This window comes from Zootoca vivipara, chromosome 1, assembly GCF_965207765.1.
Source record: "Zootoca vivipara chromosome 1, rZooViv2.hap1.1, whole genome shotgun sequence".
Classification (NCBI taxonomy): domain Eukaryota; kingdom Metazoa; phylum Chordata; class Lepidosauria; order Squamata; family Lacertidae; genus Zootoca; species Zootoca vivipara.
This window is the reverse complement of record NC_142582.1, coordinates 50,701,538-50,720,366: the sequence shown is the minus strand read 5'-3', so window position 1 is coordinate 50,720,366 and position 18,829 is coordinate 50,701,538. Positions and strand designations below refer to the sequence as shown.

Here is an 18,829-nt window from a genome sequence, read left to right as displayed (position 1 = left end):
CAAAGCTCACTATGTTTTTAAGAGTTGAACCTCTGCCGTCAGAAATAAGTACCATTGGGTTCCTTACTCCTAGGAAACTATGCATTTGAGTGCAACCATGCTGATCCTAATAAACTGAGCATCATGCTGTGTGCTGCTGCTCTGTGTGCTGCTGCTCTCTTATATACACCTATAATGACTGATTAATACAGCTCTCTGCATTTTGGGATTATTCTTGAGGATGTATGTGGCTGTGGAGGGGTCTGTCGTCATTATCATCATCCTCGTCATCATTACTGATATTGTTATTATTTATTAAACTTCTATACCACTGTTCATCCAGAAATCGCAAGGCCTCTTGCACGTCAGCATTTACTACTACATCACTGCCAGAAGGGAAAGTGGGAGGTAATATGATCTGGTTTGTAGCAGGAGGCAGAAAGGAAGATAGCACTGGTTTTGTGTTTGTGGAGTGGGTGGGGTAGAGGAGAAATAAGAAACACAGCCAGGGAATATAAAAAAGAATTAGGGTGTTGGAGTGGGAATGGAGAGAACCTGCAAGTCCCCACTCGACCATAATGCTCACCTGGGGCAGCTGTCATCTTTCAGCCTAGTTTACTTCCCAGGGCTTTTGTTCAGATTAAATTGGAGGCGGCAGAACAATGCACATCACTATGAGCTTCTTGAAGGAAGGGCATGACATAAATGTAATGAATTAAGACAGGGAGGCTGGCAAGAGCTGGTAAAGGTGGATGGGAAGAGAGGGGGGGGAGGGAGGGAGGAAGAGGAAGTTTATGGAAGCACAGGCAGATGAAGCCAGATCAGAGACCTGAGAGTGCAAGAAAAAGGAGGCAGGGAAAGGAGACAGAATAGGGGAGACACAGAGCCAGATAGTGCTGGCTCAAGGATTTGGGGACATCTGCTAAATCTGGGGAGCCCAGGGCCAAGAAAACAGGAAGGATAAGCTCTGCACTGGAAGAACAGAGTGGTAAAATCAGCCCTAGGTTCCAGCTCTGTACACGATTTGCTACAGAAGGCTCTGACAGGTGGAGGAGCCAGGAGCAGCCCACAGCCTTATGTAGGATAACTGTAAAAAACCAGCCCGAGAGAAATTGATGGATAGCAATCATCAACAATCATAAAACGCAATGAAAGCAAAGGATCGTATTAAGGCCCCTCCTGCTCTGGGATTCAATCCATTGTGGAGAACTATTGCATAGCCTGGTGCCAAGGCGGGGGAAGGGTTGAACTATGCTGCCACCTGCTGGATATCGGTTGCCTTTCTCACTGCAAAGTAGAGCACCAGGTACCGTAGTTAATTGATCCCATGAAATAATGTGCTGCATTGGATCAAGCAAATCCTTTGAACGCGTTGCACTCCTTTTGCATTAAAAGTTATTCGATTGGGCCCCAAAAGAACCTTGTCTCTGCCAAAGTGACTTGGGGTGGGTGGGGGGTGGAGAATGACAGTTTCCATCTCTGTTCTTGGTGAAATCCCCGCCTGCAATCTATTTAGGGCAGGAGCGAGGAACATTTCTCAGCCCAAGGGACACATTCTGACCTGGGCAACCTTCTAGGGGCCACATGCCTGTGGCAGGCAGGACTGTCAGCAGAGGGTGAATTTTACCTTTGTGCAGTAGGCTAACAAAAACTTTAACATGTAATGGGAAAAATTTATAAGTTACCTTGCAGAACACTGTAAACAATTAAAAGCCTTGGCAGGATCGTAACAACACTTGTAATGTAACAAGAACTATGGTAAGAATGGAATTTTAAGGAAGGACAAGAGTCTCAAACAAAGATGTGCTCTCCCAAGCCTGCATTTCCAGCATTTTCACATTTCTGTCTCAATGATGTTTATGCTGCCTTGGTCATGTCCACAGAATGGAAGATGGCAGGATTCCCAAGGAGGTGCTTTACGGGGAGCTGAGTTGGCAGACCAACTCTGCATTACAAAGATGTCTGCAAACATGGCATGAAGGTTGACATCATCCCTTGCAGAAAACCACAGTGCCTTGAGACAGTCAGGTTGTGTGTCCACAGCAGTGGCTAAAGGAGGAAGGACTGCTGGGAGGAGCACAGAAAAAAGAAATGTCCTTCATCTGCCCCACCTGCAATAAAACATGTCTGTCCTATATTGGTCTCCAAAGCAGGTACTGTAACTCTCTAGCAGCTTGACTTTACCCTTGATGGTGCACTCTTCCATTGTCTCTTGAGACAGACGGGTGCCAACAATAGGACCCTACCTTATAGACTTGTTGTAAGGATTTCTGAGCTAATGTATGTGAAGGGCTTTGAACACTCAAAAGGTGCTATATAATAAAGTTGTTGTTGAGCCTTGTCAAGGAAATGAGCACATCTCAGGGGCTTTAAGCCGTTGAAGATGGTGTAGCAAATGAAAAGAGAGAGAGCAAGGAAAAATAGAATGACGAATGCATTCCTCCATCTCTAGTTCAATGTGGGGCCCAGGGAACCCTGGTGAAACTGAAGACTGCTTCAGAAAATGCCAAACGCCCCCACAAGAAATGCTAAAAGCAAAGCTGTATCCCCCACCCCTTTTCTTAACAGAGAGCAGCTGATATTCCACATGAGGATAAAGAGCCTTTTGGCAAATTAGATAAAGATGATAGAAATCACAGGCTTACATGCGGGCCTAATGAGAGTTTGTGTTTGGTGGGGCTGTTATTGCACCAGTGAAGGAAGCTTAGCTAATAAAGCAGTCCTATCATTGCAGGGGGTGGACTTGATGACTCTCAGGGACCCTGCCAACTCTACAATTCTCTGTTTCTGTGCAATTCTATTACGGACGAAAAACCGCCAAACTCTTTTTTAGCTCTGAGCAATGAACCACGTGTTGGTTCACATGATACAATTACTCTGAAAGGAAGCCACACTTCCACACATGCTCGTAATAAAGACACCTATGCACAGTGTGAGGCGCACAAAAGTTTGTGTCATCACCCAGTATTCTCCCATGCAGGCAGTGTGCAGAAGTATAGAAGTATAAATGGGTGGATGGGTCTTTAATCTTATAAACCAACAATTCTGGGAAGAGTGACAAATCTTCTCTTGCAGAAAAGCAGCAGCATAAAAGATCAATGTGCCTAAGGGTATCGCCAGATGGACCTTTTATAGCCTTTCTCTGTGGTTCGTTCCTTTTGTTTACAGGGAATCCACAGAACATCAACCCTTCCCGACAAGCTGTTTATTGAGCGTTCGTCCTGATTTGCTTGCAGGTATATTAGAAAATGTTGGCTATTTAATTAGCATTCACTCTAATTTGTTTGTGGGGAGGTTAATTGACTTTGCACCAAAGCAGTATCATTTCATACTTCTGGTGCATTCCCCTGACACTTCTATCATTGCAGACAAAGCCCATTGGTGTATGGAGAATTTGGAGAAGGGCCATAGCTCAGTGGTGGCTCTTCTGCTTTGCATCCCTGGCTCAATCTCTACCCATCTCAAGCAGGGCTGGGGAAAACTCCTTGCCTGAACCCCTAGACAGACGTTGCCATCTTAACGGATGCTAGTGAAAATCCCCAGAGTGTGGGGCAGTTCATATTCATTCATGGAAAGCTGGCATACTTAGAGAGCAAGAGAGCAGGGAAGGCAAATATTAAGTGTGTGAACTCAGAATTCTTCTTTGGGTACCAATGTGGTTCTGTAATTCACCCGACAGTTGCTGGTGGTGCATCTTTGTGCACAACATTGGACTGGGACGGGAGATGTAGAATTCCCGGACGTTTCGTGCTTATAAAGTATCTGGTGAGCGATCCAGAAGACAACACAGCTGTCAGTACATATATTAGTTCATGTACATAGCGGACAATATTAAGTGGAGGGAAGAAAGCTTCATCAAAAGATACACCCATTTTAATAAAGAATATGAGAGCTTATTAAACATTACCTGCTCAGCCCAGGCAGCATCCCAACATCTGTAGTATTTCATATAATCAAATTAATGTTGATCCAGGACATTGTTATGGATACAAGGATACAATGATACATTGTTATGGATACAAGGACTCTTATTGATTCAAAACCCAGGTGATCTATTGATTTTAAAACTGTGGCTCTTTTGGCCCCATGCTGGTGTGTGTGTGTGACATAGAGCATATGCATATACGTTTCCATATATATGTGCATAAACACATACATGTACATATACTTGTTGAGTATTTTCAGCTCATGGTCAATGACTGCCGCCTTCCGTGAATCATTGGCCTGCAACAGGCTGGTGGACAAGCTTGTAGTTTGCTCTTGAATTTCCAGAATAGTGTCACTAGAAGTAACATCACATTAGTTTTTGCAACTATATTATGCATCAACAAACATTACATGTCATTAATATTCTCAGTGTGGCAACTGATAATATTTCAACTGTCAAAATGAATTTTTGTACTGCCTAAATACTTAGGAAGGCAATTTCTGTGCAGAGACAGCCTTCTGTCACAGATGTATATTTATGTGTTAGTCGTGAAAGGGTAACTTGTTGATTGCAAGACCAATTTCAGAAACGAACATGTTTGTTACAGGAATGTAGCAATACTACAGTATGATAAGTATTTGGTGCTTTTATTGCTGATGATTAATGCTGGAAGGTTGTTTTTTAATTATATGGTTGTCAATACATATGTCTTACAGTTTCTTGTGACAAAGATGTTCAAAGCAGGCTGGGAATTATTATTCATTCCATTGTAACTGCATCCATTGGCTTTGCCTGTTGTGTGTTTCCCTGCTTTTGGTGAAGCCCACTTTTCTTTTGTTTGTAGATATAAGTCAAATCTCACACTGCTTGGGTTGCATTCATATTTTAAAAACAGCAAATAGATTATTAAGGAGGGGAAAGGTTATGTCTAGATTCATCTTTTACGCACAGAAGTATTCCAAGTATTCCTTTTGTCACACAGGAGAGCCCATTCCAGGAATGCCATGAAGCACCCTAAAACCTGAAGTTATAAATAACAGTCCTTAAGATTTGCATAGCACTTCGAAGAATGGAAGTGCTTTCCATGCATTATCTTAGCAGCAATCCTTCCAACAGCCTTGTAAAGCAAGGAAGGGAGACTGGACCTCCCTACGTTCCTGGACTGCAATTCCCATCTCCCCTAACCATTGGCCCTGCTGGCTGGCGCTGATGGGAGTTGGAGTCCAACACCTGGAGGACCAAAGGCTCCCCATCCCTGCTGTAAAGTAAGTCAGTATTGTGGGGCTCATGGGGGGGATAGACCCCTTTCTTCCTGGGCATGGAGATATCCAGAAGACCTTGGGTTGCAGTACAGAGTGTAGGTTCATGTATGGTTGCTCCTGTCTGACTTTGAGGCACATCCATGTGCTCGTAACAGCTGCATGGCAGAGAGAAGTCTAGCTGGGTGCTGCTTCTCCCATCTCTGTAGCACCACCAACGGAGGAGATGGTTCGATCAAGCCATTGTGTGTCACAGAGCTCTCAAAGGCACAGAAGCCCGGTTTTGATTGACCATTGACCACACAAGGCTTTATTACTGATAAAGAATGGTGTGTTATCACATGGGATAAGACTCACCCAGCCAAAGGCATGCAATGGGACAGGAAAAGACACAGTCCACCAGTTTTGTGCTCCATGGTTTATTAATCACTTGGCAGAGCCAGGGGCGTGCTGGGGTGGGAGGGTCAGGGGCACACAGCATCTCTCCATCTCCTCCCTCCTCTTTCACTCACACACCCACAATTTTTTTTCCACACTCTCGCTCTCCCCCCAAATCCATCACCTGCCAGTTCCTTCTCTTATCTTCTCCAACTCCTGTAAATGGCCCCTTGTATGCAGCAGCCCCTACAAGAGAGATTGGGATCTAGGGTGGGGATAACACTCAAGACAGGGATGCCTCTAGCTGGCACCCATCTGCGCTATTCTTCCCTCCTCAATGTTTCCCTTAGCCCACACCCCAAGCCTAGGAGCTTTGCTCTGCAGCAGGTGTGGGTCCATTTACCCTAAGCAGTCCCACTCACTTCCTCTTTTAAAGGGGTCCAACCCTCCCAACCTTCTGCCCGCTGCCCTGGCAGGAAATCCCAGCATGGGTGGGAGGGTAAGCGCTTGTCTGAAGCCAAAACTGCAAGCTAAGAATATCAGAAGAGCTGCTTCATTGGAGGGGCTGACATTCACTGAAGCTAGAGATAACAAGCCCCTCCCCACAACCCTCCAGGCAAGGAGTCCTGCTCCACTGCAGGAGGTGGGGTGAGGAGAGGCGCACTGTGGCTTTGGTCTCGGAGGCAAGGCTGGGCAATTGGCTCATCTCCATCCTCTGGGCTGTGCCAGCTTCCCCTGCCTCCTTCCCCTGTCCCCCCATGGCCTGCAGACCAGGCACATTTCCGCTGCAGCAGATGGGCCTTGAGGGGATAGGGGGCCTGTGGCGGCACTCAGGCTGGGGGGTGAAGCTTCACACATGGCTGTCGTCTGGGCATGTTGGTGGGGAGTCAGTGCCTGCATGGTGCATGGGTGAGAGATCGATACTGCAGGCGGCGGCCGGAGCTTCAGACCCTATTGTAGCAGGAAGCCTCCCCACCCCCAACACAGGAAGGGCACAGGAACATACACATTGATACACACACACACATATACAGCTGCCCCCCTCTCTCTCAGTCTTCCTAGCCACACCCACCTGCAGCTTCTGGGACAGGAAAAACAGAAGGGGAGCAGAAAGAGAGAGGCGTTGGGAATTGGGGTGCAGGGAAGGCCATGCGCGTGCACACACGCACACGCACACACACGTGTGTATATGTGCGGATGGGTGTGTGAGGTTTTCCAAGTGGTGCCGTCACAGAATGGGTGAATGGGAGACTGCGTGGGAGCTAGCGACCCCAGGCCTTTGCACGCGGTAGGGGAGAGGGTTTTGAGATGCGCCAGTTGCCTCTCTGGGGATGAAAAGATCTACAGCATTTCGTGTTGCTGCTGGAGGGCCTCGCTCACCACCTAGACAAAGGAAGAGAAAGAAAGAGAGAGGGATTCAGTCCTGATGCACACCATATCTTTAAAGCACATTCAACGTGACTTCCCCCAAGGAATCCTGAGAACTGTAGTATTCCTCTAACAGGGTGCAATTCCCTGCATCCTTAAACTACAGTTCCCAGGATTCTTTAGGGGAAGTTGTGCACTTTAAATGTGCACTGGGTGTGCCTTAAATGTATGGTGTGGATCTGCCCAAAGGAAAAGCCTGGCTACCTCACATGTCCTTTATAACCAGTTAGGTCCTGAGTCCGCTTCCCCCCACCCGCACCCTGAGTCCTTGGCATACAGACCTCCCTCTCCCTGCAAGCCTAGGCATCCATAGCTCCTGGGGAAAGAGAAAGCTAGCTAGAGGTATGTCCTTGCAAACTCCCATATCTCCCTATATTGGGGGTGGCTATATGTTGCTGAACTGCAGCAGCATTCCTAAGAACAGGCCATGCTGGCTGGGGGCACTAATGGGTATTGGGAGTCCAACATCCTCTGGAGGGCCATAGGTTCCCCATCCCTACCCTATATTGCACCCTCAGCAGATTTCACTTCAGCTGTCCCAATTCCAGAGGGAGGAGGAAGAGAACCAGAACGCAAGCCCATTTTGACCATCGGGTTGCATGTCTCCCCCATTCTCCCTCCCTGGCTCCTCCAGGTCTACCAACTCACCTCCCCATCACGTGTCTCAATGGTTTTGATGGTCACTGTTTTTTTGGTGTGGACCTCAGAGCCTCGCTGCTCTGGGCTGGTCTCTGTACATAGGAAAGAAAAGAGACATCAGCTGCTGATGGTTGTGCTTGGGTTGGTGTATGAAGGTGGAGCACAGTCAATAAAAAGCATCAGGCCACGGCTGAGAGCCTCTTCCTCCTAAAACACCTTCCCCTCTTTCATAGCATGCCAGTCCTTGCACAAGCCTCCTCTTCCTGGAGGTAGTATCAGCTTCCATCCCTAGACCAGCTCATCTTTCTACAAGTTCCATCTCCCACTGTGGTTTCAAAAGTCACCTTCCTCCAGTCCACATGGGGACACGCCTCTGTAGGCATAGGCACATTCAGTTGTGAGCACCCCACAACCACTGTGCACAACTGCACATGTGCATGTTCCCCCATTTAACCCTGCCTTTGTTTTCACTCATCCCATACAGTCAAACCTTGGTTCCCGAACAGCTTGGTTGCTGAACAAATCAGCTCCCAAACGCTGCAAACCCGGAAGTAAGTGTTCCGGTTCGCGATTGTTTTTTGGAAGCCGAACGTCTGACACAGCTTCCGCTTGAGTGCAGGAAGCTCCTGTAGCCAATTGGAAGCTGCACCTTGGGTTTTGAACGGTTTCAGGAGTCAAACGGACTCCCGGAATGCATTAAGTTTGAGAACTAAGGTAACACTGTACATTAACTTAGAAGACGGTCACATTATGGAAATTGCAGAACAAAAAGGAGTCCCTTTCCTTCCCTGTTCTCTCCCAGCTTCATCTTATGGATACACACACACTGATGCAAACACTCTTTTGTCACCTTGGCACACAGTGCATTTATTCATTTAACAACAGATCACCTTTGGCATTGCTCTAGCACAGTCTTCCCCAAGGATGTCCTCTCCAGAAGTCTGGGACTGCAGCTCCCATAAACTCCAGCTAGCATGGCATACAATCAGAGGCGATGGGAGTTGTAGTCCAAGCCACAAGTTGAAGGTGGCTCTGGCATCATCCAATCAAGGGGCAAGTCATGATTGTCCAAAAATCTGACATGAACATAAGTCACCCCCACATCGTGCACCTCCTCTTTCTCTTCCCAACCAAATATAACACTACCCACTTGTGGCAAAGCAAGCCATCTCCAAACCCAGCTGCTGGCTCAGTTTGATGCTGCTGCAACAGCAGCAGCTCTAAGCCAAGGTTGGAGTCAGAATTGGAAACAACAGCAATAATACTGATTTGGCTTTGAACTTTTGTCAAATGAACTGTTTGAATAACCTATTATATTATTGATTGAATAATCTTCTAAGGGAACATGCATTTGGGTGAAGAGCAGAAGTCTCATAGAGCACAGAATTGGATGGTGATATGTGATGGACTTGCAACAATTTGTTAGACAGCTAAAATAGCGTCATGGTGTTGAGTAAATATTGTATCGCATTGAATCTCAGCCTTTATAATTTAGTTTTATACATGGGGAGTTGTTGTTGCTTTGATATATTATTTGAAAAGCAGTGGTCATCTCTGCTGGCATCAGCTCATGGTGTCAGTGCAGAACAAACACGTCAGAAGGACACTGGGGGCGCTGAGAGGGAGAGGTGGGGTCTGTTCAGCTCAGGAGGCAGCCAGAACATCTCCAGGTGGAATTACTTGTTGTGTATACAAATGCATGTAACAGAACACCAAGTGTTAGTTGTAGGATTTTCTGCTGTAGGGCAAATCCGTTTTGGAGGTGGATTTGGAATCCAGAAGTGGAGGGTGGAAGGAAATGCTTCATCCTTCCTCCACCTCCTTCTCTTCCGCTGAAACAACCCCTAGCCTCTTGGTACTACTTTCAGTCCATCTATTCTACTGGGTACTTTCAGCCACATTTAAACTTGCAAATGCATGCCTGGAACTTGGGGTGTTGGTGTTGGGAGAGGCACAATTTTAACAGAAAAACACCCCTCCCTCCCTACTTTTCCCTCCAAACAGCTCCATTCCCTTGCATATGCTGGTGCTAGCAGGGATATTTAGCATGTAACTCTCGCCACCATTTGATGCTCCCTAAATTGGAACTGACTCTTCAACCACTGCGCCTATCTTTTATTTTCTTTTTAAGTGAACACATTGACATTCCCCGGCCCCTTCTTTCTTTTACCAAATGCATAATGCACACAGGCATTATGTAACTTACCTCGGAAGTTGATTGCAGAAAAAGTCTGAATGGGCAGGGAAATTCTACACAGAAAGGGAGAGGAGGAGAGTCAGTTCAGCCATGGATGAGTCCTGCTCAGACTCGCTTTGGTCTAACAGCCCTGATCCAACAATCACTATGCTCCACCTTCCACTTCTCTTTATGCAGTTGAACAGATTGTGCTCCTTTTGCTCATTTACTGAAAGAATGTTTCCAGTTCTCTCATCATGATTTCTAAAACTGCTCATTCTCACATCATCCAGCTTCATTCTAAAACATGGTTGTTAGTACACCAACATATTTAGCAAAAGAGGGGGGGGGACAAGGTGCAATTTGACCTTTGAGAGACTAGCTAGCCTGTTTCTTTCACAGCTGAAGGTTAACTTATGGCTTGTCCACACGTCCACTTGCCCTGTGCCTAGAAAACACGGGTTTTCTGTTTGCCCCACAGCTTTCTCCAGGAATACCTGCTCTTTGGCATTTAATCAGAGGAAAACCCAGTTGACGTTTGCTTTGATTCAGCCGTAAAGATCAAGTTTTCCCGGGGGAAGTGGTGGGACAAGTAGAAGTCTGGATGAGCACTAAATCATATGTCACCATAGAAGAGCAAATTTTCTTCCCAACTACCTCTTTGCTGTTAGGAAACACAAGGAATATAATAGGCCTTTGTGCCTCACCACCGCACTAGGACCACAGGGTCAGCTGCTCAAAATCTGCTGCTTGCAGTTCCTCAGAGCAAATATATCTGGGATTAAACTGTCAGACAGTGCCCAAATGCATGTCCCAGGCCTGAAAAATTACAGAGGGGGGGGAGCACTCACCTGCTTTCTTCACCCTCCAGCAGCTTGCGGTAAGTGGCAATCTCAACATCAAGAGCCATCTTGACATTGAGCAGGTCCTGGTACTCGCGCAGGTGCCTTGCCATCTCATCCTTCAAGTGTCGGATCTCCTCTTCAAGCCTCTGGATGGTGTCCTGATAAGTCCCGGCCTCGCCAGCAAAACGTTCCTCCATCTCCCTCATCTGTCTCATCAAGGAGTCGTTCTGGAAGCCAAAAATGGGGGAAATAAGCACTTCAGAACCTCTGCATGTGTCTGCGTAGGAGAACAATAGTCACGTCTCAGATTCTTTGTTCTCTAGCTACAGTTATCCGATGAAAATCATGGCAGCAGGATGAGGATGGGTTACAGCATTTTAGATGAGCAAGAACTAAACTTGATGAATGAGGGGAAATTTGCAGAGTGGGAGGACAGGACTGGCAATCAAGAAAGGAGGCAGGACTCAAAAAGCCAGAGCTTCCAGAAAAGCCCAGAAAAGAACAACTCTGTTCCACCTCCAGTATGCTGAATTTCAAGGAAGCACAAAACAGACCCTCCAGATTTTGTGGGATGACATATCCCATTAGCCATGGGAGGTAGATTCCAACATCTGGAGGGAACCATATTGGCTACCCTGATCTCTATTTTGACTGGCAGGGACTCTAGTATCTCATCCAGAGGTGTTAACTAGTCCTTCCACATGAGATCCTTTAGCTGTAGATGCCCAAGATTTAAGCTGAGACCTCAGGTGTGTGTAATATGTGTTTGATCGTTGAGCTACAGGCCCTCTCAAAAGGGCTGTGAATGGCAATGACATCAGCCATCAACACAGAAATGCAGCCTGGTAAAATCAAGAGTCCTTTTTGTGTCTTGCACGGGTCTCTTACACCTTGCTATCACTAATTAGTGATATTAGTAAAAAGTGATTAACATCAATTGACGTGGGGGCAAAAGTTGCTCAATGGGAAATACTTGAATACGTGATCTGACTCTGCCACCAACTTGGCATGGCACCTCACCGTGCCCTTGAGCGCGTCAATCTCACAGGTGTATGACTGTATCTGGTGCCGATATTCCATCATCTCCTGCTTGGCTTGGCGCAGGGCATCATTGTTCTTATTTGCCGCCTGGGTCAGGTCAGACACCTATATACAGAGAGAAGGGATAAGAGCCAGATAAGGTGTGTGTGCAGATTAATATAAGAAGCAAACCTTTACCATACCATAAGCAGCAGCCCGCACAAAGCTCCCCTGACCCTACAGCCAATGCAACTTGTTTCTTAGGAAAGTGGGTGTACCACACCTTGGACTTGTACCATTCCTCAGCTTCAGAGATATTCTTTGCAGCAATGGTCTCATACTGGGCACGGATATCACGCAGTGCTGCTGTCAGGTCTGGCTTGGACACATCCATCTCCACATGGACTTGCTGCTCTTGTAGCTGTGATTGCAGCTCTCTGATTTCCTGGAGGAACCAATGGCAGGACAAGATCAGGACCAGTGCAAATAGGGCTAGACTGAAAGTCTTATAGCATAGTAACATGTTCCCATACAACCCCATATTCCACCCACATCGTTATAGATAAACCTCCATCTCCATTCCTACTTAGTCACCATCCCCTTCAATAACCCCTCCCCATTTCCACCTGCCACTTCCCTTATGGCAGACATCATTTTAAGGAAGGAGCCGCAAGGGCACTTACAAAAGTACACACTTACCTCTTCGTGCACCTTTTTGAGGAATGCAATTTCTTCCTGCAGTGATTCAATACGTCTCTCCAAGTCAATGCGGGCCAGAGTGGCTGCATCAACATCCTGTGATGGCAGAAAAAAGGAGACTTGGTTTCAAGGGAAATAAATGCAATAGAGGCTGGCCACCATTTTAGGGGGTGAGGTAGAGAGGAAGGAACTCTAGGTCCTTGAAGAAACATTTATTTCAGGCCCGACATGTTTTGGAATAATGCTTATTTGGAGGCACATTCTGAATAGAAAATCTGATGAACTGCATCGAACCACCATAGTAACTCTTCCAAAAAGCACCCTTTTTAAATAAACTAGAACCAGTTGCCTGTGCAGTCAGGTGCCTGCATAGAAGCAACACCCAACTGCAAAGGCTACTGGTTCTAATAGTTGTGTAGGTGTCATTTTGGATGCTTTTTCCAATACAAGTTATTATAGTGGTTTATGCACTTGATCAGGAGTGCAAATCTCCCAAAGGATTATTCCAAAATGTGTTGGGCCTGAAATAAATCTTTATTCAAGCACTTAAGAGTTCCTTCCTCTCAGTGATACTTTCCCAGTTTCATGGTCATTTTTCACTATTACTGTGGCACAAATATGTTAAGGAGAAAAGATGCTTATGTTTAACTATTTGCTTATGAAAAGACCATGAAGCTGCCCCTCTGATCTTTAACTAACATCATCTGGGAATTCAGCCAATCGTACGTTTAGGAAATGTGTGGGAAGAGCTGTCCCTTGGGACCAATCCACGATCCCTGAACTAGGAGCAGGACACTCATTTTCTGGCACTCATGTCTGACCCCGCTGAACAGCAATTAAAGGGAGCTGATACATTTATTATTATTATTATTATTATTATTATTATTATTATTATTATTTGTATACCTCACTTCATCTGAAGATCTGTACCCATGAGGGAGCCCCTCAGCACCCATTTTGCTATAGGTACCCCAGAAATCAGCCCTGAGTGCTCACTAGAAGGACAGATCCTGAAGCTGAGGCTCCAATACTTTGGCCGCCTCATGAGAAGAGAAAACTCCCTGGAAAAGACCCTGATGTTGGGAAAGATGGAGGGCACAAGGAGAAGGAGGACAAGATGGTTGGACAGTGTTCTCGAAGCTACCAACATGAGTCTGACCAAACTGCGGGAGGCAGTGGAAGACAGGAGTGCCTGGCGTGCTTTAGTCCATGGGGTCACGAAGGAGTCGGACACGACTAAACGACTAAACAACAACAACCCCAGAATGACTGAAAACATCAGTCCAGAAAGAAACTTCACGCCCAAAGGTTATACATGTTGGATTGTTAACTGATGTTGCACTATACAGTTAGAGAGAGAGAGAATGTAAAACAGTAGAGGGCGCTGCATTAATTTAATGGTGGCACTACTAAACTTTAGGAAGAAGCTGAGCAGAAGGGGTGAGAGAAACAATACATTCTTCCCAGACGTTGTGAAAGCTCCTACAAGGAAAACTGCTGTTTGGAATATGGTTACCAGGTAAGATCTGGACTTACAGCTCGGAAAGCAGCTAAGTTGTTCTCCGCTTCTTCCTTGAGATGAATCTCCTCTTGCAGCCTGGGAGAGTGGGGCAGAAAGGAGGGGTGTCAGACCGACAGATGCACCAGGCCCTCCAAGGCCTGGATATATAACACTGCATTGCACACATCCCAGGGGGTCTAAAGCCTGTGTGTGGCTCCCCCAGAGCCCGTGACCTGTGACTCCATCCAAGCAGCAGGAGTAATGTGTGCATCTGGAATGAGTGATTCTCTTGCATTCCAGGGGGTGGAGTGGGATCTGGCTGGGAGCCAGACAGGGATGGGAGCTGGAACATGTCCTCTCATTGCCTGTTATAGTCAAAGGCCCAGGCACAAAAGCCATGAGCTCACTTGTGGATAATGCTCACTCCCCCTTCCCTTTTAGGGTAGCAGTGCTTGGCTGCACATAGGCGGGCCTGGACCATGGGACAGGGCAGTGACTACAAAGAAGAATCATGGAACAAGTGCTGAGTTGGGAGGGGTCTCTCCAGCCTGGGATTCCAGGGAATAATGTGGACCCCCAGCCTGGGGTCCTGGGAAATGGCAAAGGCATGGCACAAGCTATAAAGATATGGGGACAGGTGGAATGCCATTGAGGTGCCAGAATGCTAGGGATGGTCTTCCAGGCGTTTTGACATGGGAGATGTGTGACATCACCGGGGGGGGGATTTGGACACTAAGGGCAGGCTGTGAGCACCTGAAACTCTGATCTCAGACACAGCACTAGGATCCACTTTCTAGCAAATACTGACTCCTTTACTGTTGAACTCCACACACCAAGCCCCCACACACCCTACAGTGGCGGCTGCGAGGCCCTGGCCCCAGACTGTTCCAAGCTTCTGACATCCAGGACCAGACTGGGAAAAGCTACCTACGACTACTACACCATCAGTGTTTGTGTAGTACTCTTGGTAGACTATCCTAATGTGGCTGATTTACTATACTTCCAACTAGGGTGGGTGCTCTGTTAGAGCATTTAACCCTCAAGCAGAGGGACCAGCTTCTTCCCTGTGGTTACAAAGGGCCATGAAGTTCACAGTTCACTGCAAAAGTGCTCCGTCGCAGGCCATGCCTGCACCATACATTTAAAATACTTTAGCAGGTCTGACTTCCCCCCCAACTGTAGTTTGTTAAGGGTGCAGAGAGTTGTTAAAGAGACCTCCTCACAGTGGTGCAGTTCCCAGCACCCTTGACAGACTACAGTTCCCAGGATTCCTGGGGGGAAGCCATGACTGTTAAAAGTGGTATAAGTGTGCTCTAAATATGTATGGATGTGACCACAACTGGGGCACCAAAACGAGCAGCGCTCTTGCAACTTTCAAAGTTGTGCGGAAGAGGAGTGTTCAGCGGGTGTAGCTTTTGTCATGCAGACTTCCCCCAGTGTGGCCTGGGAGAGGTCTTTGCTCCCTGGGACCCTCTATCATGATTTCTCCTTTCTTTATCCTTCTGAAATGCCAGGATTTCCTGTCAACGTGCCCAGCCTTGCTGGCTCAGCATTCCCTGTTTCCGGCTGTGCCCAGTTGTGCCCTGTCTGTCATAAGGGAGCTAAATCAGGAGGAGAAAATCTAGAGTGTCCGATTTCCCTCAAGCTGGCCATGGTTTTGGGGGACTAGGCCTCATCCTTCATGAAAGGAAGATACTAAGATGCTTCCCCCTCAAGGAGGGCCCACATTTCTAAGAGGCTGTTTTAAACTTTCTCACCCAAGGCCCTGAATTATTACCCAGTATTGCCCAGAATCCATTGCTACCTAGAAGGCTGCTTTAATGGAGGGGGCCAGTGTTGAAGGAGTCCTTGCTTCACTGTTTGGTGCTGCTTGTGACTCACTTGCAGGCCTGAAGTTGACTTTATTCTTCTTCGTTTTGACTCATGCTCAGAAGTCCTGTACCTAGTGATCTATATGCTTCTTCTTGCCCTGACCTGGAATTTATGGTTTGTGGTTGCAACAGTGTAAAACCGGCATGGCAGGCAGAAACTGAGCAAGTCTGGCTTTCTCAGTGATTGCATCTCTCCACCGAAACAGCTGCATTTATTGTGTCCTATGTAGCTGCTAAAGATATCGTGCAACTTTCAACAGAGGCTTTGAATTAAACCGTGCAACCTTCATCAGAATGTTTGAACTACAACTCCTATCAGGCACAGCCAGCATGACTGCCCTCCCTGGGGCAGATGGGAATTGTAGTCCAAACATCTGAAAGGTGTTGGTGAATGCTGGCATGGAGCTTCCCTTAGGAGAAAAGGGTGGAAGTTCCACCAGGGGCAGCTGCTCCTGTACTTGCATAGCCAACCCTTGGTATTGAGGGCTGGTGCAGATGGGAACTAGGCCGAATAAGTAGGATGAGCTGCAGGGAAAGGTGCCCTTCCCAATAACAAGTAATGCTTTGCTGCTGAAGAGCTAGGAGAAAGGTTGCTGAGAAGGAAATAAATCAGGATTGGCACCGGATGAAGACCTGTGGTCATCTGGATGTTGTTGAAATTCTCCCATCATACCTGATCATGGGCCATACTGACTGAGAAACTGGAGTCCAACAACCCATATAGCTCAGGGTGTACAACATGAGACTCTTAACCTCAGGGTTGTGGGTTCAAGCCCCACGTGGGGCAAAAGATCCCTGCCTTGCAGTGGGGCTACAGGTTTTCCATCCCTGGCTTAGACAATTAATGATGTGCTGGGTAAGTTAGCATCCTCACCACTGTACCTGCTGCAGCTCTTCAGCATAATAATTGAAGGACAAGAGCAAAATCTGGAAACAAGATCTTATGACCATCCCACAAATATTTGTGCACATGTTTGGGGCATGTAGCTTGGAGTTGGTTATTATTAAAGCCTACCCTATTCCTAAGGACCAGGGCAAAGGTTACAATGTTTTCTTATCTCAATTAGTCCTTACACCAATCGTTTGAGGTAGGCTACTATTATGGCAATTTTATAGGCCTGCAAGTGGTAGAATCCTGTCTGGAGCTGGGATGTAAATGTACAGTTTGCAACAGACAGAGAAACGGCTTAAGAGTGACCTTATGAATGAGAGATAAGTTTAGGAATAAGGCGCTCAGTCTCTTTAGCTTATCAAAAGAGAGGGCAAGAGGTGATCTGATAAGAAGTGTAAGCAGCTATTTGCAGGCCAAGTGTCAAGCGGTTTTCTTCTCAAAGAGTGAGGGCATAACAGTCACTTTTGGTTGGGAATTCACACAAGATTTATTCTCATGAGAGAACAAACCTCAGTGTCTAATACTGAAGCATTAAACACTACCTGCATGCGTGTGCATATGGTACAGGCATACATGTGTTCAGTTATCCACATCTTCCAAATCAAAACAAGAGTGTTTAACAAAGACAATTTAGTCCCCTTAACTCAATAAAAGCAGTGATGGGGTTACTTGGCTTGGGGACAGATGGCACAGTCTCATTAGCACACTGTGTCTTTAAAATATATAACTCTCTAAACTACAGTAGTGTAAAAATTTCTGAAGACCCTTTCATCTTAGACAGAAATAGTTGCACTTAAACCTGGCTGTTCCTCTTTACAACAAATGCCTACGTTTTACTAAACCATCTGGGCTTCTTATGTTTATAAAGATTTAAAAGAAGCTTAAAAGTGAGAGGCAGGGCTGGTGCGGCAGATGAGTCTGTACCATCACTGGACACACCCTGAACCCTGTTCTAAGAATAAGCAACTTGGCATGGGGTCTTGGAGCCTATATGTGGAGGAGATGCTTGTTTTGCTGTGCTTAGGAAAATGAACCACTTGTCTTGAGATACAGCACAGTCCTGGGGCAGCAGTTATCTAGAAGCCCTTGGGTGTCAAGGCCTTTAAGATCAACTTTCTACAAAGAAGGAGAACACCTTCCATGAAAGGGATTGGAGTCTTGGGCAAGGACTGGGATGGGTGTTGATGGCAGTTTGGGCCAGAGTAGGGTAGTTTGGAGAAAAGGACAGCATTAGGGTGAAGGATGCCCAGTGCATAGGCAAGGCACTCTCACCGGCCAAGGCCCTGGTCAAGAGTGGCAAAAGGTAGCCGAGCCTCTGTATTTCTTTTTGAAAGACCAGGGATGGGAGATGATGACAACCGCAAAGTGAATATGCCCTGCCTTGCCCTGTTCACTCTGCTTCTGGTCAAGGAAGGCCTCTTATTCGGGACAAGGAAAGAGCCCCAGCTACTCAAGCAAGCATGGGTAGGGTAGGAGATGAGCTTAGCAACCAGCCCATGGCAGCAAGGGCTGCTGGCACGTTAATCTCACCTCTGCTTCAGCTTCTGGAGGTCATCCAGCAGATTGTCCCTCTCCACATCAACACGTGCTCTCTGGTTGGTCAGCATCTCCACCTGGCGCCTCAACTCCCGCAGCTCCTCTTCATAGATTTCGGCCACCCTTGTGGGTTCCTTGCCCTTGAGCCGGTTGACTTCGGCCACCATGAGCGCATTCTGCTGCTCCAGGTAACGCACCTTCTCAATGTAGTTGGCGAAGCGGTCGTTGAGCTCCTGCAGCTCCACCTTCTCGTTGGTGCGTGTCTGCAAGAACTCCTGGTTCATGGCATCGGCCAGGGAGAAGTCAAGGAGCTCGCCAGCACCCTGGTAGGATGAGCGCAGTGGGGCCGAGTAGCTGGCTCGGAAGCTGGACAGGCTGGGTGGTGCAGCGCTGCGGGACACTTGGTAGACCCGAGAGGAGACGGAGCTGGCGGAAGAGCCCTTGCTACCGAAAGAGGCACGGGGGAAGGAAGGTGAAGCTGAGCCACCACCAAAGGTGCGGCGGTACGAGGAGAGTCTCTGGCTGGAGGAGTAGGATTGGCTCATGGTGGCGGCTGGACAGGACGGAGGCAGAGAGAGAACAGCTGCTCTGGGTGAGCAAGTCAGAGTCGGGACGGGGATCTGAGCTCTGGCTATTTGTATCCCTGAGTGTTGACATCATCCCACTGTTCCCTCCCCG

General features: G+C 47.2%; 1 protein-coding gene across 1 annotated transcript; it reads right to left on the bottom strand.

Moving 5' to 3' along the window:
* Positions 1–5,569: 5,569 nt before the first annotated feature.
* DES (desmin) lies at positions 5,570–18,745 on the bottom strand. Its single transcript, XM_035126819.3, has 9 exons — positions 18,146–18,745; positions 13,888–13,948; positions 12,352–12,447; positions 11,936–12,097; positions 11,653–11,778; positions 10,639–10,859; positions 9,818–9,861; positions 7,621–7,703; positions 5,570–6,927 (listed from the first exon to the last, which is right to left on the bottom strand). The coding sequence occupies exons 1-9, from the start codon at positions 18,694–18,696 to the stop codon at positions 6,886–6,888; spliced, it is 1,386 nt and encodes a 461-aa protein (XP_034982710.1). The 5' UTR covers positions 18,697–18,745; the 3' UTR covers positions 5,570–6,885.
* Between the last annotated feature and the right edge of the window lie 84 nt (positions 18,746–18,829).

What these genes read in the sequence shown, in the direction of transcription:
- DES (XM_035126819.3), bottom strand. Translation starts at nt 18,696, where the DNA reads ATGAGCCAATCCTACTCCTCCAGCCAGAGACTCTCCTCGTACCGCCGC. An exon ending in TCAAAAAGGTGCACGAAGAG is followed by an intron (nt 12,098 to 12,351) that starts GTAAGTGTGTAC and finishes TGGTTCCTCCAG; the next exon opens with GAAATCAGAGAGCTGCAATC. An exon ending in AGGAATGGTACAAGTCCAAG is followed by an intron (nt 11,779 to 11,935) that starts GTGTGGTACACC and finishes CTCTGTATATAG; the next exon opens with GTGTCTGACCTGACCCAGGC.